Source organism: Leptodactylus fuscus, unplaced genomic scaffold (genome assembly GCF_031893055.1).
Source record: "Leptodactylus fuscus isolate aLepFus1 unplaced genomic scaffold, aLepFus1.hap2 HAP2_SCAFFOLD_184, whole genome shotgun sequence".
Classification (NCBI taxonomy): domain Eukaryota; kingdom Metazoa; phylum Chordata; class Amphibia; order Anura; family Leptodactylidae; genus Leptodactylus; species Leptodactylus fuscus.
The window spans coordinates 165,327-187,291 of NW_027440207.1; the positions used below are offsets into that span (position 1 = coordinate 165,327).

General features: G+C 47.6%; 1 protein-coding gene across 1 annotated transcript in view; it reads right to left on the bottom strand.

Annotated features, from left to right (window-relative positions):
- DOK1 (docking protein 1) overlaps window positions 1–21,965 on the bottom strand; it is a 63,687-nt gene that overhangs the window by 29,911 nt on the left and 11,811 nt on the right. Inside the window, exon 2 of the mRNA XM_075261530.1 lies at window positions 4,515–4,817. Within this exon, the coding sequence (XP_075117631.1) occupies window positions 4,515–4,817 (303 nt within the window). The remainder of the gene's footprint in view (window positions 1–4,514; window positions 4,818–21,965) is intronic.

Here is a 21,965-nt window from a genome sequence, read left to right on the forward strand (position 1 = left end):
TAGAGAGGACATACGTAGTAGACATCACCTCAACAGAGAGAACATATGAGGGAGACATCACCTCCATAGAGAGGACATACGTAGGAGACATCACCTCCATAGAGAGAACATACATAGGAGACATCACCTCCATAGAGAGAACATACGTAGGAGACATCACCTCCATAGAGGGAACATACGTAGTAGACATCACCTCAACAGAGAGAACATACGTAGGAGACATCACCTCAACAGAGAGAACATATGAGGGAGATATCACGTCTATAGAGGGACATACGTAGTAGACATCACCTCCATAGAGGGAACATACGTAGTAGACATCACCTCCATAGAGAGGACATACGTAGGAGACATCACCTCCATAGAGAGAACATACGTAGGAGACATCACCTCCATAGAGAGGACATACGTAGTAGACATCACCTCCATAGAGGGAACATACGTAGTAGACATCACCTCCATAGAGAGAACATACGTAGGAGACATCACCTCCATAGAGAGAACATACGTAGGAGACATCACCTCCATAGAGAGGACATACGTAGGAGACATCACCTCCATAGAGAGGACATACGTAGTAGACATCACCTCCATAGAGAGAACATACGTAGGAGACATCACCTCCATAGAGAGAACATACGTAGGAGACATCACCTCCATAGAGAGAACATACGTAGGAGACATCACCTCCATAGAGAGAACATACGTAGGAGACATCACCTCCATAGAGAGGACATACGTAGTAGACATCACCTCCATAGAGAGAACATACGTAGGAGACATCACCTCCATAGAGAGAACATACGTAGTAGACATCACTTCCATAGAGAGAACATACGTAGGAGACATCACCTCTATAGAGAGGACATACGTAGTAGACATCACCTCAACAGAGAGAACATATGAGGGAGACATCACCTCCATAGAGAGGACATACGTAGGAGACATCACCTCCATAGAGGGAACATACGTAGTAGACATCACCTCCATAGAGAGAACATACGTAGTAGACATCACCTCCATAGAGAGGACATACATAGGAGACATCACCTCCATAGAGAGAACATACGTAGGAGACATCACCTCCATAGAGAGAACATACATAGGAGACATCACCTCCATAGAGAGAACATACGTAGTAGACATCACCTCCATAGAGAGAACATACGTAGGAGACATCACCTCCATAGAGGGAACATACGTAGGAGACATCACCTCCATAGAGAGGACATACGTAGGAGACATCACCTCCATAGAGAGAACATACATAGGAGACATCACCTCCATAGAGAGAACATACGTAGGAGACATCACTTCCATAGAGAGAACATACATAGGAGACATCACCTCCATAGAGGGAACATACGTAGGAGACATCACCTCCATAGAGAGAACATACGTAGTAGACATCACCTCCATAGAGGGAACATACGTAGGAGACATCACCTCCATAGAGAGAACATACGTAGTAGACATCACCTCCATAGAGAGGACATACATAGGAGACATCACCTCCATAGAGAGAACATACGTAGGAGACATCACCTCCATAGAGAGAACATACATAGGAGACATCACCTCCATAGAGAGAACATACGTAGTAGACATCACCTCCATAGAGAGAACATACGTAGGAGACATCACCTCCATAGAGAGGACATACGTAGGAGACATCACTTCCATAGAGAGAACATACATAGGAGACATCACCTCCATAGAGAGAACATACGTAGGAGACATCACCTCCATAGAGGGAACATACGTAGGAGACATCACCTCCATAGAGAGAACATACGTAGGAGACATCACCTCCATAGAGAGAACATACGTAGTAGACATCACCTCCATAGAGGGAACATACGTAGGAGACATCACCTCCATAGAGAGAACATACGTAGGAGACATCACTTCCATAGAGAGAACATACATAGGAGACATCACCTCCATAGAGGGAACATACGTAGGAGACATCACCTCCATAGAGAGAACATACGTAGTAGACATCACCTCCATAGAGGGAACATACGTAGGAGACATCACCTCCATAGAGAGAACATACGTAGGAGACATCACTTCCATAGAGAGAACATACATAGGAGACATCACCTCCATAGAGGGAACATACGTAGGAGACATCACCTCCATAGAGAGAACATACGTAGTAGACATCACCTCCATAGAGGGAACATACGTAGGAGACATCACCTCCATAGAGAGGACATACGTAGGAGACATCACATCCATAGAGAGAACATACGTAGGAGACATCACCTCCATAGAGAGAACATACATAGGAGACATCACCTCCATAGAGAGAACATACGTAGTAGACATCACCTCTATAGAGAGAACATACATAGGAGGCATCACCTCCATAGAGGGAACATACGTAGGAGACATCACCTCCATAGAGGGAACATACGTAGTAGACATCACCTCCATAGAGAGAACATACGTAGTAGACATCACCTCTATAGAGAGGACATACGTAGTAGACATCACCTCCATAGAGAGAACATACGTAGTAGACATCACTTCCATAGAGAGAACATACGTAGGAGACATCACCTCCATAGAGAGAACATACGTAGGAGACATCACCTCCATAGAGAGAACATACGTAGGAGACATCACCTCCATAGAGAGAACATACGTAGGAGACATCACCTCCATAGAGAGAACATACGTAGGAGACATCACCTCCATAGAGAGAACATACGTAGGAGACATCACCTCCATAGAGAGAACATACGTAGGAGACATCACCTCCATAGAGAGAACATACGTAGGAGACATCACCTCCATAGAGAGAACATACGTAGGAGACATCACCTCCATAGAGGGAACATACGTAGGAGACATCACCTCCATAGAGAGAACATACGTAGTAGACATCACCTCCATAGAGAGAACATACGTAGTAGACATCACCTCCATAGAGAGGACATACGTAGGAGACATCACCTCCATAGAGGGAACATACATAGGAGACATCACCTCCATAGAGAGAACATACGTAGGAGACATCACCTCCATAGAGAGAACATACGTAGTAGACATCACCTCCATAGAGGGAACATACGTAGGAGACATCACCTCCATAGAGAGAACATACGTAGGAGACATCACCCCCATAGAGGGAACATACGTAGGAGACATCACCTCCATAGAGAGAACATACGTAGGAGACATCACCTCCATAGAGAGAACATACGTAGGAGACATCACCTCCATAGAGGGAACATACGTGGGAGACATCACCTCCATGGAGAGGACATACGTAGGAGACATCACCTCCATAGAGGGACCATACGTAGGAGACATCACCTCCATAGAGAGGACATACGTAGGAGACATCACCCCCATAGAGAGGACATACATAGGAGACATCACCTCCATAGAGAGAACATACGTAGTAGACATCACCTCCATAGAGAGAACATACGTAGTAGACATCACCTCCATAGAGAGAACATACATAGGAGACATCACCCCCATAGAGAGGACATACGTAGGAGACATCACCTCCATAGAGAGAACATACGTAGTAGACATCACCTCCATAGAGAGGACATACGTAGGAGACATCACCCCCATAGAGAGGACATACGTAGGAGACATCACCTCCACAGAGGGAACATACGTAGGAGACATCACCTCCATAGAGGGAACATACGTAGGAGACATCACCTCCATAGAGAGGACATACGTAGGAGACATCACCTCAATAGAGGGAACATACATAGTAGACATCACCTCCATAGAGAGAACATACGTAGTAGACATCACCTCCATAGAGAGGACATACGTAGGAGACATCACCTCCACAGAGGGAACATACGTAGGAGACATCACCTCCATAGAGGGAACATACGTAGGAGACATCACCTCCATAGAGAGGACATACGTAGGAGACATCACCTCAATAGAGGGAACATACATAGTAGACATCACCTCCATAGAGAGAACATACGTAGTAGACATCACCTCCATAGAGAGGACATACGTAGTAGACATCACCCCCATAGAGAGAACATACGTAGTAGACATCACCCCCATAGAGGGAACATACGTAGGAGACATCACATCCATAGAGAGAACATACGTAGGAGACATCACCTCCATAGAGAGAACATACGTAGGAGACATCACCTCCATAGAGAGAACATATGAGGGAGATATCACGTCTATAGAGGGACCTACGTAGGAGACATCACCTCCATAGAGAGGACATACGTAGTAGACATCACCTCCATAGAGAGAACATATGAGGGAGATATCACGTCTATAGAGGGACCTACGTAGGAGACATCACCTCCATAGAGAGGACATACGTGGGAGTCTATACCTCCACAGAGGGGACATATGTAGATCTGGGTCGTTAAACTTTGGTGTGCCAGCTTCACGGCTCTATCTGTATCTCTATTACTATTATCTTCCTGGTGACACCACCGCGGTTCTTGTCCTTAGGAGCTCATTACACAGTCCTTGAGATGATGTCCACGGCTACTCACCGGGAAGGCCACCTCGCTGACCCTCTGCACCCATTCCTCACACCGGGGGCGCTCAGCAGAGAGAAGCATGGTCTTGTCGCTGGTCTCTATGATAAAAGCCGCCATGTTTTCTTTATGGCCGTTCTCGGTTGGGGCAGGTGCCACATGAATACATTCTGCCAGTCGTACGACCTTCCGATCAGCGGCGCGGCGGGCATACGGCTTCTCTCCAGTCATTGTGCCATCCTTCCAATCATAGATCTCTAATCGAGCCACACCAAACTGCGAGTCTGGATACAAAGCCACGTAGCATCTCTTCCACTTCTAGGAGGGAGCGAAACATCGTGTTAGTAAGAGGGGAGACCCAAACGAAATCATTCAGAACATGGACCTATGACTGGACCAGGACAATGGGCATAAATCAAATCGTCCAGAGAATCCAGTCACTAAAAGTGACCAGCAGAGGAGCCCCCTCCCCCCAAGGGGACACCTGGAGTCGACACTGCACAACTTTAGCACAAAATTCTAATTTTCTGAGAAAAACATTTCATGTTAAAGCCATTGTGTGTGCGGCGGGAACCCCCTCCTGACATGTCATGGTATGGCCCATATCCCACTGTACTATTACATGTCATATGGCTGACACCCACAGACGGGGCAGAGCTCTGATCACAGGCCTTAACCCCTAAATAACCACAGTAAATCACGCCACCCCCCACAATGTTCCTTGTATGTCCCAACTACAGATAGTTAGTGATTTCACATCCAAAATGGCAATATCTGGCTCAACTACTTCAGAGGTCTCTACAAAAACATCCCAGAAGAAGAACTAACTCCAGAACAGCAACAGATAATCACCAAACTGAGGGACATGGAGAAAGTCATCAAAGACTTCCAGAACCCTCTGGACTCACCAATCACCATAAAAGATATACAGGAAAGAATTGTCCTGCTGAAAGGCAAAAAGGCCAGTGGCCCTGACGGCATCCTACCAGAGATGATCAAATACAGCTCTCCAGCAATACACACGGCACTGGCAAAGCTATTCACCCTCGTGCTCAATGCTGGACACTTCCCCGAAGACTGGAACAAAGGGCTCATAACCCCCATCTACAAGAATGGGGACCAATATGACCCCAACAACTACAGAGGGATCTGCGTCAGCAGCACGCTAGGGAAACTGTTCAACAGCATCATCAATAACAGAATCCTCACCTTCCTCACACAACACGGGGTCCTCAGCAAGAGCCAAGCAGGGTTCATGCCAAACCACCGCACCACAGACCATATCTACACCCTGCACAGCCTCATCAAGACGCACGTCCACAACACCAGAAGAGGCAAGATATTCGCCTGCTTCGTGGACTTTAAGAAGGCGTTTGATTCAGTATGGCACCCAGGCCTACTCCTAAAACTCCTAGAGAGTGGAATAGGAGGAAGAACGTACGACGTCATCAAGAGCTCCTACACCGGAAACCAGTGCAGTGTGAAGGTGAATGGGAAAAGGACAGCATACTTCCAACAGGCCCGAGGGGTCAGACAAGGCTGTAGCCTGAGCCCAACGCTCTTCAACATCTATATCAATGAACTGGCTACAGCCCTGGAGGCCTCACCAACCCCAGGCCTCACCCTGAACAATCGAGAGGTGAAGTTCCTGCTATACGCCGATGACCTCCTACTCCTGGCCCCCACCGAGAAAGACCTCCAAGAAAGCCTGTCAGTGCTGGAAAAATTCAGCACCACATGGGCCCTACCCATCAACCAGAAGAAGACCAAAGTCATGGTATTCCAGAAGAAGGGCCACAATAAAGCCTCCACCACCTCACAATTCACACTGAACGGCTCCACACTGGAGAAAACCAACAGCTACACCGACCTGGGGCTGGAGCTCAGCCAATCAGGAAGCTTCAAAGCAGCAATAGAAACCCTGAAAGCAAAAGCCTGCAGAACCTTCTACGCCATCAGAAGACAACTGTACCACCTCAAACCACCGGTGAGGGTCTGGCTGAAGATATTTGACGCAGTCATCTCCCCGATCCTTCTCTATGGCAGTGAGGTTTGGGGCCCAGCCACCTACCCAGACCAGTCAAGGTGGGATTCCAGCCCAACAGAGAACTTCCACCTGGAGTTCTGCAAATACCTGCTCCATGTCCATCGCAACACCACCAACATGGCCTGCAGGGCAGAGCTAGGCAGACTCCCCCTATGGCTCACCATACAGAAGAGGGCGCTAGCTTTCCAGGCACACATCCAGGGGAGCGACTCCTACCACCACCAAGCATGGCTAAGCCACCTGAGCAAACCAGACACTCACCAACCAAACAGCAGCCAACCACCAAACCAAAAACACCAACAGATGATAACCAAGGCCGAAATAAAGGCGACCACAGAGGCAAACAGAGAGCGGTACATTGAAGAATGGAGAAACCAAATAAATAACTCCAAGAAACTCACCAATGTGTACCAATCCCTACAAAGGGACTACACCATGGCCACCTACCTGGAGAGAATACGCCACCCCAAGCACAGACAGACCCTGAGCCGGTACAGACTGAGCGCCCACAACCTAGAGATAGAGACGGGGCGATACAGACAGACGTACAAGCCACGGGAGAAGAGACTGTGCCAGCACTGTGACCAGGGGGCCCTAGAAGACGAGACCCACTTCCTGCTACACTGCACCAAATACTCAGCTATGAGGGCCGTCTACTACCAAAGACTCTCTGCCCACATCCCAGACTTCATATCTGCAGACGAGAAGAGGAAACTCTACATCCTACTGGGAGAAGAAGAGGCCACTGTGGAGATCGCTGCCCAATACGTGTCCAGCTGTCACCAAACAAGAGGAAGATGAGACTCCATGGACTGTTATATTTATCCCAAAACACCCGCCCCACCCACCCCCACCCCCACCTCCCCATATAGCAGTCACCAACGAAGAGGAAGATGAGACTCCATGGACTGTTATAACCGAACCCCCCCCCCATACCCACCACCCACCCAACCCAACTCCCCACCCCCACCCACCCACTTTACTAGCTTTGGCAATGCCAAATACCTATTCGGACGTGCCAATAAAGCATTTTTTTGATTTGATTTGATTTGGTGGGTAAACCTTGTAATGGGCTGTCCTGCAGAGGACGGGCTGGGTTCCTGACTGGTGGCCATGTTGTGGGATGTTGAGTACAGTCGGGATCAGGGTGCTGAGCAGAGTCTTTATCTCCTCCATGTCTGTGTCTACGTTGCTCTGTATGGCACAGGAAGCTTCCACAATGGTTTATGATGGCCCTGTTTCTGGTTTGGTAGGGGGTAATGGTTGTGATTTTTTCCTGACAGAGTATCCATAGTATATACTGGGTGGGTGGAGTATCCATAGTATATACTAGGTAGGGGGAGTATCCATAGTATATACTGGGTAGGTGGAGTATCCATAGTATATACTGGGGTAGGTAGAGTATCCATAGTATATACTAGGTAGGGGGAGTATCCATAGTATATACTGGCTAGGTGGAGTATCCATAGTATATACTAGGTAGGGGGAGTATCCATAGTATATACTGGGGTAGGTAGAGTATCCATAGTATATACTAGGTAGGGGGAGTATCCATAGTATATACCAGCTAGGTGGAGTATACATAGTACAGTCATGGCCAAAAGTTCTGAGAATGATACAAATAGTAATTGTTACAAAGTCTACGGCTTCAGTTTTCCTAATGGCAATTTGCATATACTCCAGAATGTTATAAAGAGTGATCAGCTTAACAGCAATTACTTGCAAAGTCAATATTTGCCTAGAAAATTAACTGTATCCCCCAAAACACATTTCAACATCATTGCAGTCCTGCCTTAAAAGCACCAGCTAACATGGTTTCAGTGATTGCTCCAGTAACACAGGTGTGGGTGTTGATGAGGACAGGGCTGGAGATCAGTCTGTCATGATTAAGTAAGAATGACACCACTGGACACTGTAAAAGGAGGCTGGTGCTTGGCATCATTGTTTCTCTTCTGTTACTCATGGTTATCTCTAAAGAAACACGTGCAGTCATCATTGCACTGCACAAAAATGGCCTAACAGGGAAGAGGATCGCAGCTAGAAAGATTGCACCGCAGTCACCAATCTATCGCATCATCAAGAACTTCAAGGAGAAAGGTTCCATTGTTGGCAAAAAGGCTCCAGGGCGCCCAAGAAAGACCAGCAGGCGCCAGGACCGTCTCTTAAAAGTGTTTCAGCTGCGGGATCAGGCTACCAGCAGTGCAGAGCTTGCTCAGGAATGGCAGCAGGCAGGTGTGAGGGCATCTGCACGCACTGTGAGACTGCGGAGACTCTTGGAGCAAGGCCTGGTCTCAAGGAGGGCAGCAAAGAAGCCACTTCTCTCCAGAAAAACCATCAGGGACAGACTGATATTCTGCAGAAGGTCCAGGGAGTGGACTGCTGAGGACTGGGGGAAAGTCATTTTCTCTGATGAATCCCCTTTTCGATTGTTTGGGACATCTGGAGAACATCTTATTGGGAGAAGAGGAGGTGAGCGCTACCACCAGTCTTGTCTCATGCCAACTGTAAAGCCTCCTGAAACCATTCATGTGTGGGGTGGCTTCTCAGCCAAGGGAATCGGCTCTCTCACAGTCTTGCCTAAAAACACAGCCATGAATAAAGAATGGGACCAGAATGTCCTCCAAGATCAACTTCTCCCAACCGTCCAAGAGCAGTTTGGCCACCAACAATGCCTTCTCCAGCATGATGGAGCACCTTGCCATAAAGCAAAGGGGAGAACTAAATGGCTCAGGGAACAAAACACAGAGATTTTGGGTCCATGGCCTGGAAACTCCCCAGATCTTAATCCCATTGAGAACTTGTGGTCAATCATCAAGAGACGGGTGGACAAACAAAAACCTACAAATTCTGACAAAATGCAAGCATTGATTGTGCAAGAATGGACGGCTATCAGTCAGGATTTGGTGCAGAAGGTGATTGAGAGCTGCCAGGGAGAATTGCAGAGGTCCTGAAGAAGAAGAAGGGGCAACACTGCAAATATTACACCACTGCAGTAACTCCTTCTAACTGTCACTATAAGCTTTTATTACTCAGAATATGATTGCAATTCTATTTCTGTATGTGATAAAACCATCCGACAAACACAGAACCCAGAGGGAGCAGATCATGTGACAAGAGGAGATTTGTGGCAGTCTCTAAACTTTTGGTCATGAGTGTGTATACTAGGTAGGTAGAGTGTATATATAGTATATACTGGGTAGGTGGAGTATCCATAGTATATACTGGGGTAGGTGGAGTATACATAGTATATACTGGCTAGGTAGAGTGTATACAGTTAGGGCCAGAAATATTTGGACAGTGACACAAGTTTTGTTATTTTAGCTGTTTACTAAAACATGTTCAGAAATACAATGATATATATAATATGGGCTGAAAGTGCACACTCCCAGCTGCAATATGAGAGTTTCCACATCCAAATCGGAGAAAGGGTTTAGGAATCATAGCTCTGTAATGCATAGCCTCCTCTTTTTCAAGGGACCAAAAGTAATTGGACAATGGACTCTAAGGGCTGCAATTAACTCTGAAGGCGTCTCCCTCGTAAACCTGTAATCAATGAAGTAGTTAAAAGGTCTGGGGTTGATTCCAGGTGTGTGGTTTTGCATTTGGAAGCTGTTGCTGTGACCAGACAACATGCGGTCAAAGGAACTCTCAATTGAGGTGAAGCAGAACATCCTGAGGCTGAAAAAAAAGAAAATATCCATCAGAGAGATAGCAGACATGCTTGGAGTAGCAAAATCAACAGTCGGGTACATTCTAAGAAAAAAGGAATTGACTGGTGAGCTTGGGAACTCAAAAAGGCCTGGGCGTCCACGGATGAGAACAGTGGTGGATGATCGCCGCATACTTTCTTTGGTCAAGAAGAACCCGATCACAACATCAACTGAAGTCCAGAAGACTCTCAGTGAAGTAGGTGTATCTGTCTCTAAGTCACCAGTAAAGAGAAGACTCCATGAAAGTAAATACAAAGGGTTCACATCTAGATGCAAACCATTCATCAATTCCAAAAATAGACAGGCCAGAGTTACATTTGCTGAAAAACACCTCCAGAAGCCAGCTCAGTTCTGGAAAAGTATTCTATGGACAGATGAGACAAAGATCAACCTGTACCAGAATGATGGGAAGAAAAAAGTTTGGAGAAGAAAGGGAACGGCACATGATCCAAGGCACACCACATCCTCTGTAACACATGGTGGAGGCCACGTGATGGCATGGGCATGCATGGCTTTCAATGGCGGCACTGGGTCACTTGTGTTTATTGATGACATAACAGCAGACAAGAGTAGCCGGATGAATTCTGAAGTGTACCGGGATATACTTTCAGCCCAGATTCAGCCAAATGCTGCCAAGTTGATGGGACGGCGCTTCATAGTACAGATGGACAATGACCCCAAGCATACAGCCAAAGCTACCCAGGAGTTCATGAGTGCAAAAAAGTGGAACATTCTGCAATGGCCAAGTCACTCACCAGATCTTAACCCAATTGAGCATGCATTTCACTTGCTCAAATCCAGACTTAAGGCGGAAAGACCCACAAACAAGCAAGACCTGAAGGCTGCGGCTGTAAAGGCCTGGCAAAGCATTAAGAAGGAGGAAACCCAGCGTTTGGTGATGTCCATGGGTTCCAGACTTAAGGCAGTGATTGCCTCCAAAGGATTCGCAACAAAATATTGAAAATAAAAATATTTTGTTTGGGTTATGTTTATTTGTCCAATTACTTTTGAGCTCCTAAAATGTGGAGTGTTTGTAAAGAAATGTCTACAATTCCTACATTTACTATCAGAGATTTCTGTTCAACCCTTCAAATTAAACGTTACAATCTGCACTGGAATTCTGTTGTAGAGGTTTCATTGCAAAACCAATGTGGTGGCATGCAGAGCCCAACTCGCCAAAATTGTGTCACTGTCCAAATATTTCTGGCCCTAACTGTATATATTGCAGCAGTTGGAGTGTAAGCATCTCCCAACATGAGCTCCTGAATGCCTTCAAAGTAAAACCTTGTAATTGAGCTACCTGCAAGACGAAAACCAGGAAATATCGGCTCCATGGAAGACAGAACTAAGGAAGACTAAAAACATCCCAAAAGAAAAATGAAATAAGAACAAAAAAAGGATTTTAAAATACAAGAGAAGATTCCTACAGACCTCAGACTGGCTGAATGCAACAGGAACATCACATCTGACCCCAGGATCCCACATCACAGAAGGTAGGGCCACCACCTGGCTAATCCCCAAACCAAGTAGATCATCCCTCAGAAATAAGGAAATCGGGGACACCCTCAGAATTTGGGAACCTGGGAAATTACAATATGGATACTGAATTCTTAGATGAACTTTGTATGAGCTCCATAGCTAACTATAAGACAGAGCCTAGGACAAGATCCCAGCAAAGCAGGGGGTCAGACATTCTGGAAGGTGTGAAAGAAGCAATGGAGCCAATGGAGGACATTGACTGTAACGCTAAGAGCACTGTCTCTGTACACAGCGGGGGGCAGGCCACTCTACAGATTACATACCCTGATAACATGAGTGCCAATGAAAAGAAAAATGCAAAGAAAGATCTCCTCAGAGCCCTTGCTGAGACCCTGTTTGCTGATTACACATCAAACCAAAGAATGACCAACCTTATTATGCACACCGATCATATAAGAGCCTGGCAGCATGCAATATGTGACTGCTACAAGAGTACAACAACAGAAGAGGCGGATACAGGCAAAATAACAATCAGAATAAAAAACCCACAAGGGGCCGGCGAAGTGATTCTCACAACATCCATATTTATTAATGGAACTTTAATGATTCAAGGAAGAGAAGATAGGCTTCTCCAGTGTATAGAAAAATTCCCAGAGATCAAGAATCAGGCACAACTAAACAAAAGGGAGACAGATACACCCACTGACTCAGGTGAATCACCCGTGACCTCCCCCAACCCAAGAAAGCCATCCATAACCGCCAGCACACAACAAGCCAGCAAGCCCTCCCCCGCTCCCTCACACCTCTCACTGGAGTCCCTCACAGAGATTGTATCCCGGCTGGAGAGAGATTTTACTATCTATAAACACAACTGTGAGAGAAATTGTAATGTCAAGGACACACAAATAGCCAGAGAACTGCCCAGCATAAATGGTGACACAAAAGCCATTCACAAACTTATCCAGGAAAATACAAATCTGAGAGAAGAGATAGCAGCCTGCCAGCAAGAGAATTCCAAGCTGTGGGATATAATGGCGCAGTGCCTACAAGAAATCACAGATCTAAAGGAAGAGTTATCAGGCCTGAAACTACAGACACAAGAGATAAGATCTAAGGAAGAGGGGGAGGAAAACACAACAGACTCTGATCAAGGTATCAATAAGCCAGAAATGCCTCACACATCACAAGAAAGCCCAGAACTGCCCATCACCCCAGACATAGAGCCAGAGAGAACCCAAACAACGAGAACCTCAAACCCAGATATAGTCCTGATCATAGACTCCAATGGCAAGTACATTAATACAAGAAAGCTCTTCCCACGGCAAAGAGTCAAGAAAATCCACAGCCCAACCATTGAAAAAGCCAACATTGTCATTTGCAAGCCTTTCTTCACTACCCCGAAACACATTGTCATACACACAGGCACAGAAGATCTCTCTGACCAGCCCCAACAGACAGCGGGCCAACTGGTCCAACTAGCAGAGAAAGCAAAGCAACAGTTCCCAGACAGTAGTATCATCCTGTCATCTCTGCTCCCACGAGGAGACATCTCTGAAGCTACCATCATGGGGATCAACAAAGAGCTGGCGACCAGAATCAGACAAACATCAGGCATCACCCTGGCACAACACCCCTCCATAGATAAGCGTCACCTATATGATGACAAACACCTCAATAAACATGGCGTCAGCCTCCTAGCGAAGGAATTCAAAGACTTAGTGCTCAACAGAGCCCCCGGGCCTAGACAACAAACAAGACAAAGAACCATGGAAATAATACCCGACAACCGCCAATATCCAAGACAGAACCCCCCAAAGATGCCACCTATCAAGAAAAAGCCAACCAGAGCAACCCAGAGCACCAACATAGAGACAATAAAGAGAATAGAGCATGCGGCCACTACAATGGCCACAACAGCAATGCACATAAACCAATACCTGGCCACACTGCAACCAACCAAGAACCCAGCCCGTCCTCTGCAGGACAGCTCATTACAAGGTTTACACACTGAAGATGAAATCACTAACTATCAGTAGTTGGAACATACAAGGGCTGAACGCCTCAGCCTATAGATCTAACCCAAAAGATCCAGACTTCATAGACAGACTAAAAAACATAGACATTCAAATCCTCCTAGAGACATGGACCCGGGCAGATGACGAGTCCCTAACACCCATGGGCTACAAGGAATTCTCAGTGCCCGCCCAGAAAAATAAGACCACCAAACATGGCCGCCACTCAGGAGGCATACTAATATGGTACAAGGAGGAGCTCAAAGAACACGTAAAAGCTACCAAACGTGGAACTAATCACATATGGATAAAAATAAGCAGCTCCATCCTCAGCGGCCAGCAGGACATCTATCTCTGTGCAGTATATATGCCCCCACCAGGGTCCCCCTACCACCACCCCGACACTTACGAGGTCCTACAAAGGGAAGCTGTCCACTTCCAACCCAAAGGCAGAGTACTAATATGCGGAGACCTGAATGCAAGGACAGGCACAGAGATAGACTACCTGCCCCCGGACGACAACCCACATACGCACGGTAGTGAGATCCACCACCCAGAACCCACACAGACAAGAAGAAACAGCCAAGACAGAATTGTCAACAAGAGTGGGAGACAACTGCTGAACATGTGCCGAAGCCTAGGACTGTACATAATAAACGGACGTACCACAGGCGATCCCAGAGGACGCTTCACACTAAACTCTCAAGTGGGCAACAGCGTGGTGGACTATGCCATTACAGACGCAGACCTGTCAGACATTGAAGACTTCACAATCGCACCTGACTCCCATCTATCAGACCACAACCAGATCCTACTATACATGAGAACCAGGAACAAAACACCCATACATGAGCCCCAACAGTCCGGCCTCTACAACCTACCAAGACATTTCACATGAGCCAACCACCAGGCCATAGAATATACCAACGCAACCAACCGACCCGAAATCAAGACACTGCTCACAAACTTCCATACAAACACCTATCAGCCAGACCAACAGGGAGTCACCAGAGCTGTGAAGGATCTCAAGTACATCCTACAGACCACAGCAGAACTAGCAGGCCTGAAACGAACCAAACCAATAAGACAAACCAACAAACAGTCCCACAAATGGTTCGACAGCGACTGCAGAGCACTACGCCATACCCTAAGAACAGCCTCCAACCAAAAACACAGGGACCCCAACAACAAGGAGGTGAGGGAAGCCTACAGCAATCTATGCAAGCAATACAAGGGCACCCTCAGAGAGAAGAAACAGAGATACCTCTCCCACAAAATAGAGCAACTAGAGGACTCCCTCCAGGACAGCTCATTCTGGGAGACCTGGCACCACATGGGCACAAAGCCCAAGAAAAACTCTCTCCACATCCAAAATGGCAATATCTGGCTCAACTACTTCAGAGGTCTCTACAAAAACATCCCAGAAGAAGAACTAACTCCAGAACAGCAACAGATAATCACCAAACTGAGGGACATGGAGAAAGTCATCAAAGACTTCCAGAACCCTCTGGACTCACTGTCACGGAGCAAAGGTACAATGGGGCAAAAAAGTATTTAGTCAGTCACCAATAGTGCAAGTTCCACCACTTATAAAGATGAGAGGCGTCTGTAATTTACATCATAGGTGACCTCAACTATGAGAGACAAAATGAGAAAACAAATCCAGAAAATCACATTGTCTGATTTTGTAAGAATTTATTTTCAAATTATGGTGGAAAATAAGTATTTGGTCAGTAACAACATTTCATCTCAATCCTTTGTTCTCTCTCCTTTGTTGGCAATGACAGAGGTCAGAGGTTTTCTGTAAGTCTTCACAAGGTTGGCACACACTGTTGTTGGTATGTTGGCCCATTCCTCCATGCAGATCTCCTCTAGAGCAGTGATGTTTTGGGGCTGTCGCTTGGCAACACGGACTTTCAACTCCCTCCATAGGTTTTCTATAGGGTTGAGATCTGGAGACTGGCTCGGCCACTCCAGGACCTTGAAATGCTTCTTACAAAGCCACTCCTTCGTTGCCCTGGCGGTGTGCTTTGGATCATTGTCATGTTGAAAGACCCAGCCACGTTTCATCTTCAATGCCCTTGCTGATGAAGGAGGTTTGCACTCACAATCTCACGATACATGGCCCCATTCATTCTTTCATGTACCCGGATCAGTCGTCCTGGCCCCTTTGCAGAGAAACAGCCCCAAAGCATGATGTTCCCCCCCCCATGCTTTACAGTAGGTCTGGTGTTTGATGGATGCAACTCAGTATTCTTTTTCCTCCAAACACGTAAAGTTGTGTTTCTACCAAACAGTTCCAGTTTGGTTTCATCAGACCATAGGACATTCTCCCAATACTTTTCTGGATCATCCAAATGCTCTCTAGCAAACTTCAGAGGGGCCCGGCCATGTACTGGCTTAAGCAGTGGGACACGTCTGGCACTGCAGGATCGGAGTCCCTGGCGGCGTAGTGTGTTACTGATGGTAGGCTTTGTTACATTGGTCCCAGCTCTCTGCAGTTCATTCACTAGGTCCCCCCCGCGTTGTTCTGGGATTTTTGCTCACCGTTCTTGTGATCATTTTGACCCCATGGGGTGAGATTTTGCGTGGAGCCCCAGATCGAGGGAGATTATCAGTGGTCTTGTATGTCTTCCACTTTCTAATTATTGCTCCCACAGTTGATTTCTTCAATCCAAGCTGGTTGCCTATTGCAGATTCAGTCTTCCCAGCCTGGTGCAGGGCTACAATTTTGTTTCTGGTGTCCTTTGACAGCTCTTTGGTCTTCACCATAGTGGAGTTTGGAATCTTACTGTTTGAGGGTGCGCACAGGTGTCTTTTTATACTGATAACAAGTTTAAACAGGTGCCATTACTACAGGTAAGGAGTGGAGGAAAGAGGAGACTCTTAAAGAAGAAGTTACAGGTCTGTGAGAGCCAGAAATCTTGATTGTTTGTAGGTGACCAAATACTTATTTTCCACCATAATTTGAAAATAAATTCTTACAAAATCAGACAATGTGATTTTCTGGATTTGTTTTCTCATTTTGTCTCTCATAGTTGAGGTCTACCTATGATGTAAATTACAGACGCCTCTCATCTTTGTAAGTGGTGGAACTTGCACTATTGGTGACTGACTAAATACTTTTTTGCCCCACTGTATACGTCTTCCTCCGGATGGTCTTTTGAATCAACACGGACGCAAGAGGTCGGGAGACAACAGCAATTTATTGTAATCCACAAAGTTAGTAGCCGGCGGCGGTCACATCAACCGTAATAACAATAAGTCCACAGAAGTCACAATCCAATGATAGCTTTGGCTCCTTGGTCCTGTAACTAAATCCTGGCTCTCTGCAGAGCTGTGCACAGGCCGGCTAACACATACTAACTGCAAGCTACAACTATATACTAAGACTGTTACACCTATATCTGTGGGTGGGAAGGGCTGAGTCACAGATCCTTCCCCCCTCACCTATACCAAGGAGAGCAGACTCCCTGTCTACTATGGACAATGCACAGTCCAACATCTTCTTGGAGACACTGATCAGATTATCTCCACCCATTGTCCTCACTGGTCCTCACTAGTTAGGGGTATTTGCATACAATGTGCTAACACACTAGACCCCAATCAGCCAACTACACATTGATGTATATAACAGGTTAGAGAATATATTCCACATGAAATATATATTACACATGGCCTATAGTATAGACTCTAACCATCCCGTGACAACCCCTCCCCCTCTCAAAACATGTGCATGACACAATTGGCCTACACAGGTAAATTGGGGAATGCACATCAGTCTCTATAGCTCATATGTCCTCCTGCCGGGATAACCCATCTGCGTTCTGGTGTTGGTTCCCTCGGCGGTACTGAATGGTAAAGTTGTAGGTTTGAAGGGCTGGCATCTGGCAGAAAATCCGGTCGATCCATGTTGGCGTCTCTCTGAGCTTGGCTTCGGGTCACTGCTCCCACAAAGTGGCACTGTAGATTTCCAACATCGTTGCCTAACAGAACATCGGCCGGCAGCCCGCTCATCACACCAATTGTGCATCGTTTTGGTCCATAACCATAGTCGAGTTCCACGGTAGCTTTAGGAATACGTTTCCGAGTAACTCCTGCCAACTCGATAGAAAGGCCAGGGCCCTCCTCTAGGGCCTCGGGTCGAACCACTCGGGGGTCCGCTACCGTTAGGAAAGCTCCCGAGTCCCGGAATCCAACAACTGTTCGGCCATCCAGTAGGACCTCCTGCAAGTGCTTCCGCTGAAGGTTTGCGGGATGTGTGGCGGAAGGCTGAATCCCATAGACCCCTGGAGGTGGAACAGATGGGTCATTCATGGAGTCATCTGGAAATGGGGCCAAACTTTCTGTCCTAGGGGTGGTTCCCAGGTAGTGAATAGGCCGGGATGCCACGGTGGCCCGTGCCCCCATGTTAGCAGGGCAGCTAGCTTGCAAATGTCCAGGCCGCCCGCACCCAAAACATCTGCGCTCTAGCATTCTTCCAGTAGGTCGTTGTCTAGGGACAGGGTTGTTCATAGCTGGAGGCCGATGGGCTGGGGCAAGGGTAGAGGGGGAATTGTAATCCTGAGGCCGGGCACGAAAGGTGGGTGGCTGGATGAAGGGTGTCTGGCGGACTGTGGTAGTTTTCCGCTTCTCTGCAAACAACCTCTTCCACTGCGGCTTGATGGTCAGGCCCTCATCTGCAAGGGAAGCAGCTTGCTCCACTGTGGCTGGGTTCCGTTCCAGCACCCACTCACGGATCTCAGCGGGGCACTGGGAAAAGAACTGTTCCTTAAGTATGACTTGGAGGATCTTATCGACTGTGACAGCCTCCTCTCCTTCTAGCCAGCGCTTGCATGCTTGCTTCAACTTGTGGGCGAACATGTGGAAGGAGCTTCCCCCATTGTAAGACAAAGAGCGGAACTGAACTCGGTAGGTCTCTGGAGTGACTGCATAATACTTCTGCACCGCTCTTTTAATGGCCTCATAGTCCCGCTGATCACTAGGGTCCATGGCTCTGAGAGCTTCCGCAGCCCCATCTCGTAGGTGCCCCACCAGATACCGGACCCAATCCTTCTCTGGGACTTCCATCAGGTGGCACTGATGTTCGAAGTCCTGAAAATATCCATCAACATCCCCAGCCGCTTCCTCAAAGGTCTTGAAGTGTTTATGGGAGACATATGGTGGTTCTCTCACTGTTGGGCTGGGGGTCGACATTTGATTATAATTCCGCGTAGTTATCTCAGCCATTCGCATTTCATGCGCCATTCTTTCCTTTTCATGCGCCATTCTCTGTTCCTCCTTCTCCGTTTCCTGAGCCCTCTGTAATGCTCTACTCCTTTGCTCTGCAGTTGCTCCTAGCCCCAGCACTGCCAATTCCTCCTCATACAAAACAACCCATCTGCTCTTTTGGGTCTGTACCTGCCACTCCCGTATCTCTACTGTCTCCTGGGGGCAGCCCTCCTCATGGTCGCTTTGCAGGGTCATCTCCTCCAGTGCCTCGATCAGTTGATCTTTCGTTCTTCCCTGATAACTCAGGTTTAGTTCCCGGGCCCTTACTTGCAGACTTGCCATAGTCCAGTTCCTGTATTCTGAGGTTGTGGCTCCATTAATCACTGAGCTGTTGTAGTCCATCTCGCTGTCCGCTGTTGATCCCACCGCTGCCACCAGTTGTCACGGAGCAAAGGTATACGTCTTCCTCCGGAAGGTCTTTTGAATCAACACGGACGCAAGAGGTCGGGAGACAACAGCAATTTATTGTAATCCACAAAGTTAGTAGCCGGCGGCGGTCACATCAACCGTAATAACAATAAGTCCACAGAAGTCACAATCCAATGATAGCTTTGGCTCCTTGGTCCTGTAACTAAATCCTGGCTCTCTGCAGAGCTGTGCACAGGCCGGCTAACACATACTAACTGCTCGCTATATACTATATACTAAGACTGTTACACCTATATCTGTGGGGGGGAAGGGCTGAGTCACAGATCCTTCCCCCCTCACCTATACCAAGGAGAGCAGACTCCCTGTCTACTATGGACAATGCACCGTCCAACATCTTCTTGGAGACACTGATCAGATTATCTCCACCCATTATCCTCACTAGTTAGAGGGATTTGCATACAATGTGCTAACACACTAGACCCGAATCAGCCAACTACACATTGATGTATATAACAGGTTAGAGAATACATTCCACATGAAATATATATTACACATGGCCTATAGTATAGACTCTAACCATCCCGTGACAGTCACCAATCACCATAAAAGATATACAGGAAAGAATTGTCCTGCTGAAAGGCAAAAAGGCCAGTGGCCCTGACGGCATCCTACCAGAGATGATGAAATACAGCTCTCCAGCAATACACGCGGCACTGGCAAAGCTATTCACCCTCGTGCTCAATGCTGGACACTTCCCCGAAGACTGGAACAAAGGGCTCATAACCCCCATCTACAAGAATGGGGACCAATATGACCCCAACAACTACAGAGGGATCTGCGTCAGCAGCACATAGCTGGGGAAACTGTTCAACAGCATCATCAATAACAGAATCCTCACCTTCCTCACACAACACGGGGTCCTCAGCAAGAGCCAAGCAGGGTTCATGCCAAACCACCGCACCACAGACCATATCTACACCCTGCACAGCTTCATCAAGACGCACGTCCACAACACCAGAAGAGGCAAGATATTCGCCTGCTTCGTGGACTTTAAGAAGGCGTTTGATTCAGTATGGCACCCAGGCCTACTCCTAAAACTCCTAGAGAGTGGAATAGGAGGAAGAACGTACAACGTCATCAAGAGCTCCTACACCGGAAACCAGTGCAGTGTGAAGGTGAATGGGAAAAGGACAGCATACTTCCAACAGGCCCGAGGGGTCAGACAAGGCTGTAGCCTGAGCCCAACGCTCTTCAACATCTACATCAATGAACTGGCTACAGCCCTGGAGGCCTCACCAACCCCAGGCCTCACCCTGAACAATCGAGAGGTGAAGTTCCTGCTATACGCCGATGACCTCCTACTCCTGGCCCCCACCGAGAAAGACCTCCAAGAAAGCCTGTCAGTGCTGGAAAAATTCAGCACCACATGGGCCCTACCCATCAACCAGAAGAAGACCAAAATCATGGTATTCCAGAAGAAGGGCCACAATAAAGCCTCCACCACCCCACAATTCACACTGAACGGCTCCACACTGGAGAAAACCAACAACTACACCTACCTGGGGCTGGAGCTCAGCCAATCAGGAAGCTTCAAAGCAGCAATAGAAACCCTGAAAGCAAAAGCCTGCAGAACCTTCTACGCCATCAGAAGACAACTGTACCACCTCAAACCACCGGTGAGGGTCTGGATGAAGATATTTGACGCAGTCATCTCCCCGATCCTTCTCTATGGCAGCGAGGTTTGGGGCCCAGCCACCTACCCAGACCAGTCACAGTGGGATTCCAGCCCAACAGAGAACTTCCACCTGGAGTTCTGCAAATACCTGCTCCATGTCCATCGCAACACCACCAACATGGCCTGCAGGGCAGAGCTAGGCAGACTCCCCCTATGGCTCACCATACAGAAGAGGGCGCTAGCTTTCCAGGCACACATCCAGGGGAGCAACTCCTACCACCACCAAGCCTGGCTAAGCCACCTGAGCAAACCAGACATTCACCAACCAAACAGCAGCCAACCACCAAACCAAAAACACCAACAGATGATAACCAAGGCCGAAATAAAGGCGACCACAGAGGCAAACAGAGAGCGGTACATTGAAGAATGGAGAAACGAAATAAATAACTCCAAGAAACTCACCAATGTGTACCAATCCCTACAAAGGGACTACACCATGGCCACCTACCTGGAGAGAATACGCCACCCCAAGCACAGACAGACCCTGAGCCGGTACAGACTGAGCGCCCACAACCTAGAGATAGAGACAGGGCGATACAGGCAGACGTACAAGCCACGGGAGAAGAGACTGTGCCAGCACTGTGACCAGGGGGCCCTAGAAGACCAGACCCACTTCCTGCTACACTGCACCAAATACTCAGCTGTGAGGGCCGTCTACTACCAAAGACTCTCTGCCCACATCCCAGACTGGGAGAAGAGAAAACTCTACATCTTACTGGGAGAAGAAGAGGCCACTGTGGAGATCGCTGCCCAATACGTGTCCAGCTGCCACCAAACCAGAGGAAGATGAGACTCCATGGACTGTTATATTTATCCCAAAACACCCACCCCACCCCCACCTCC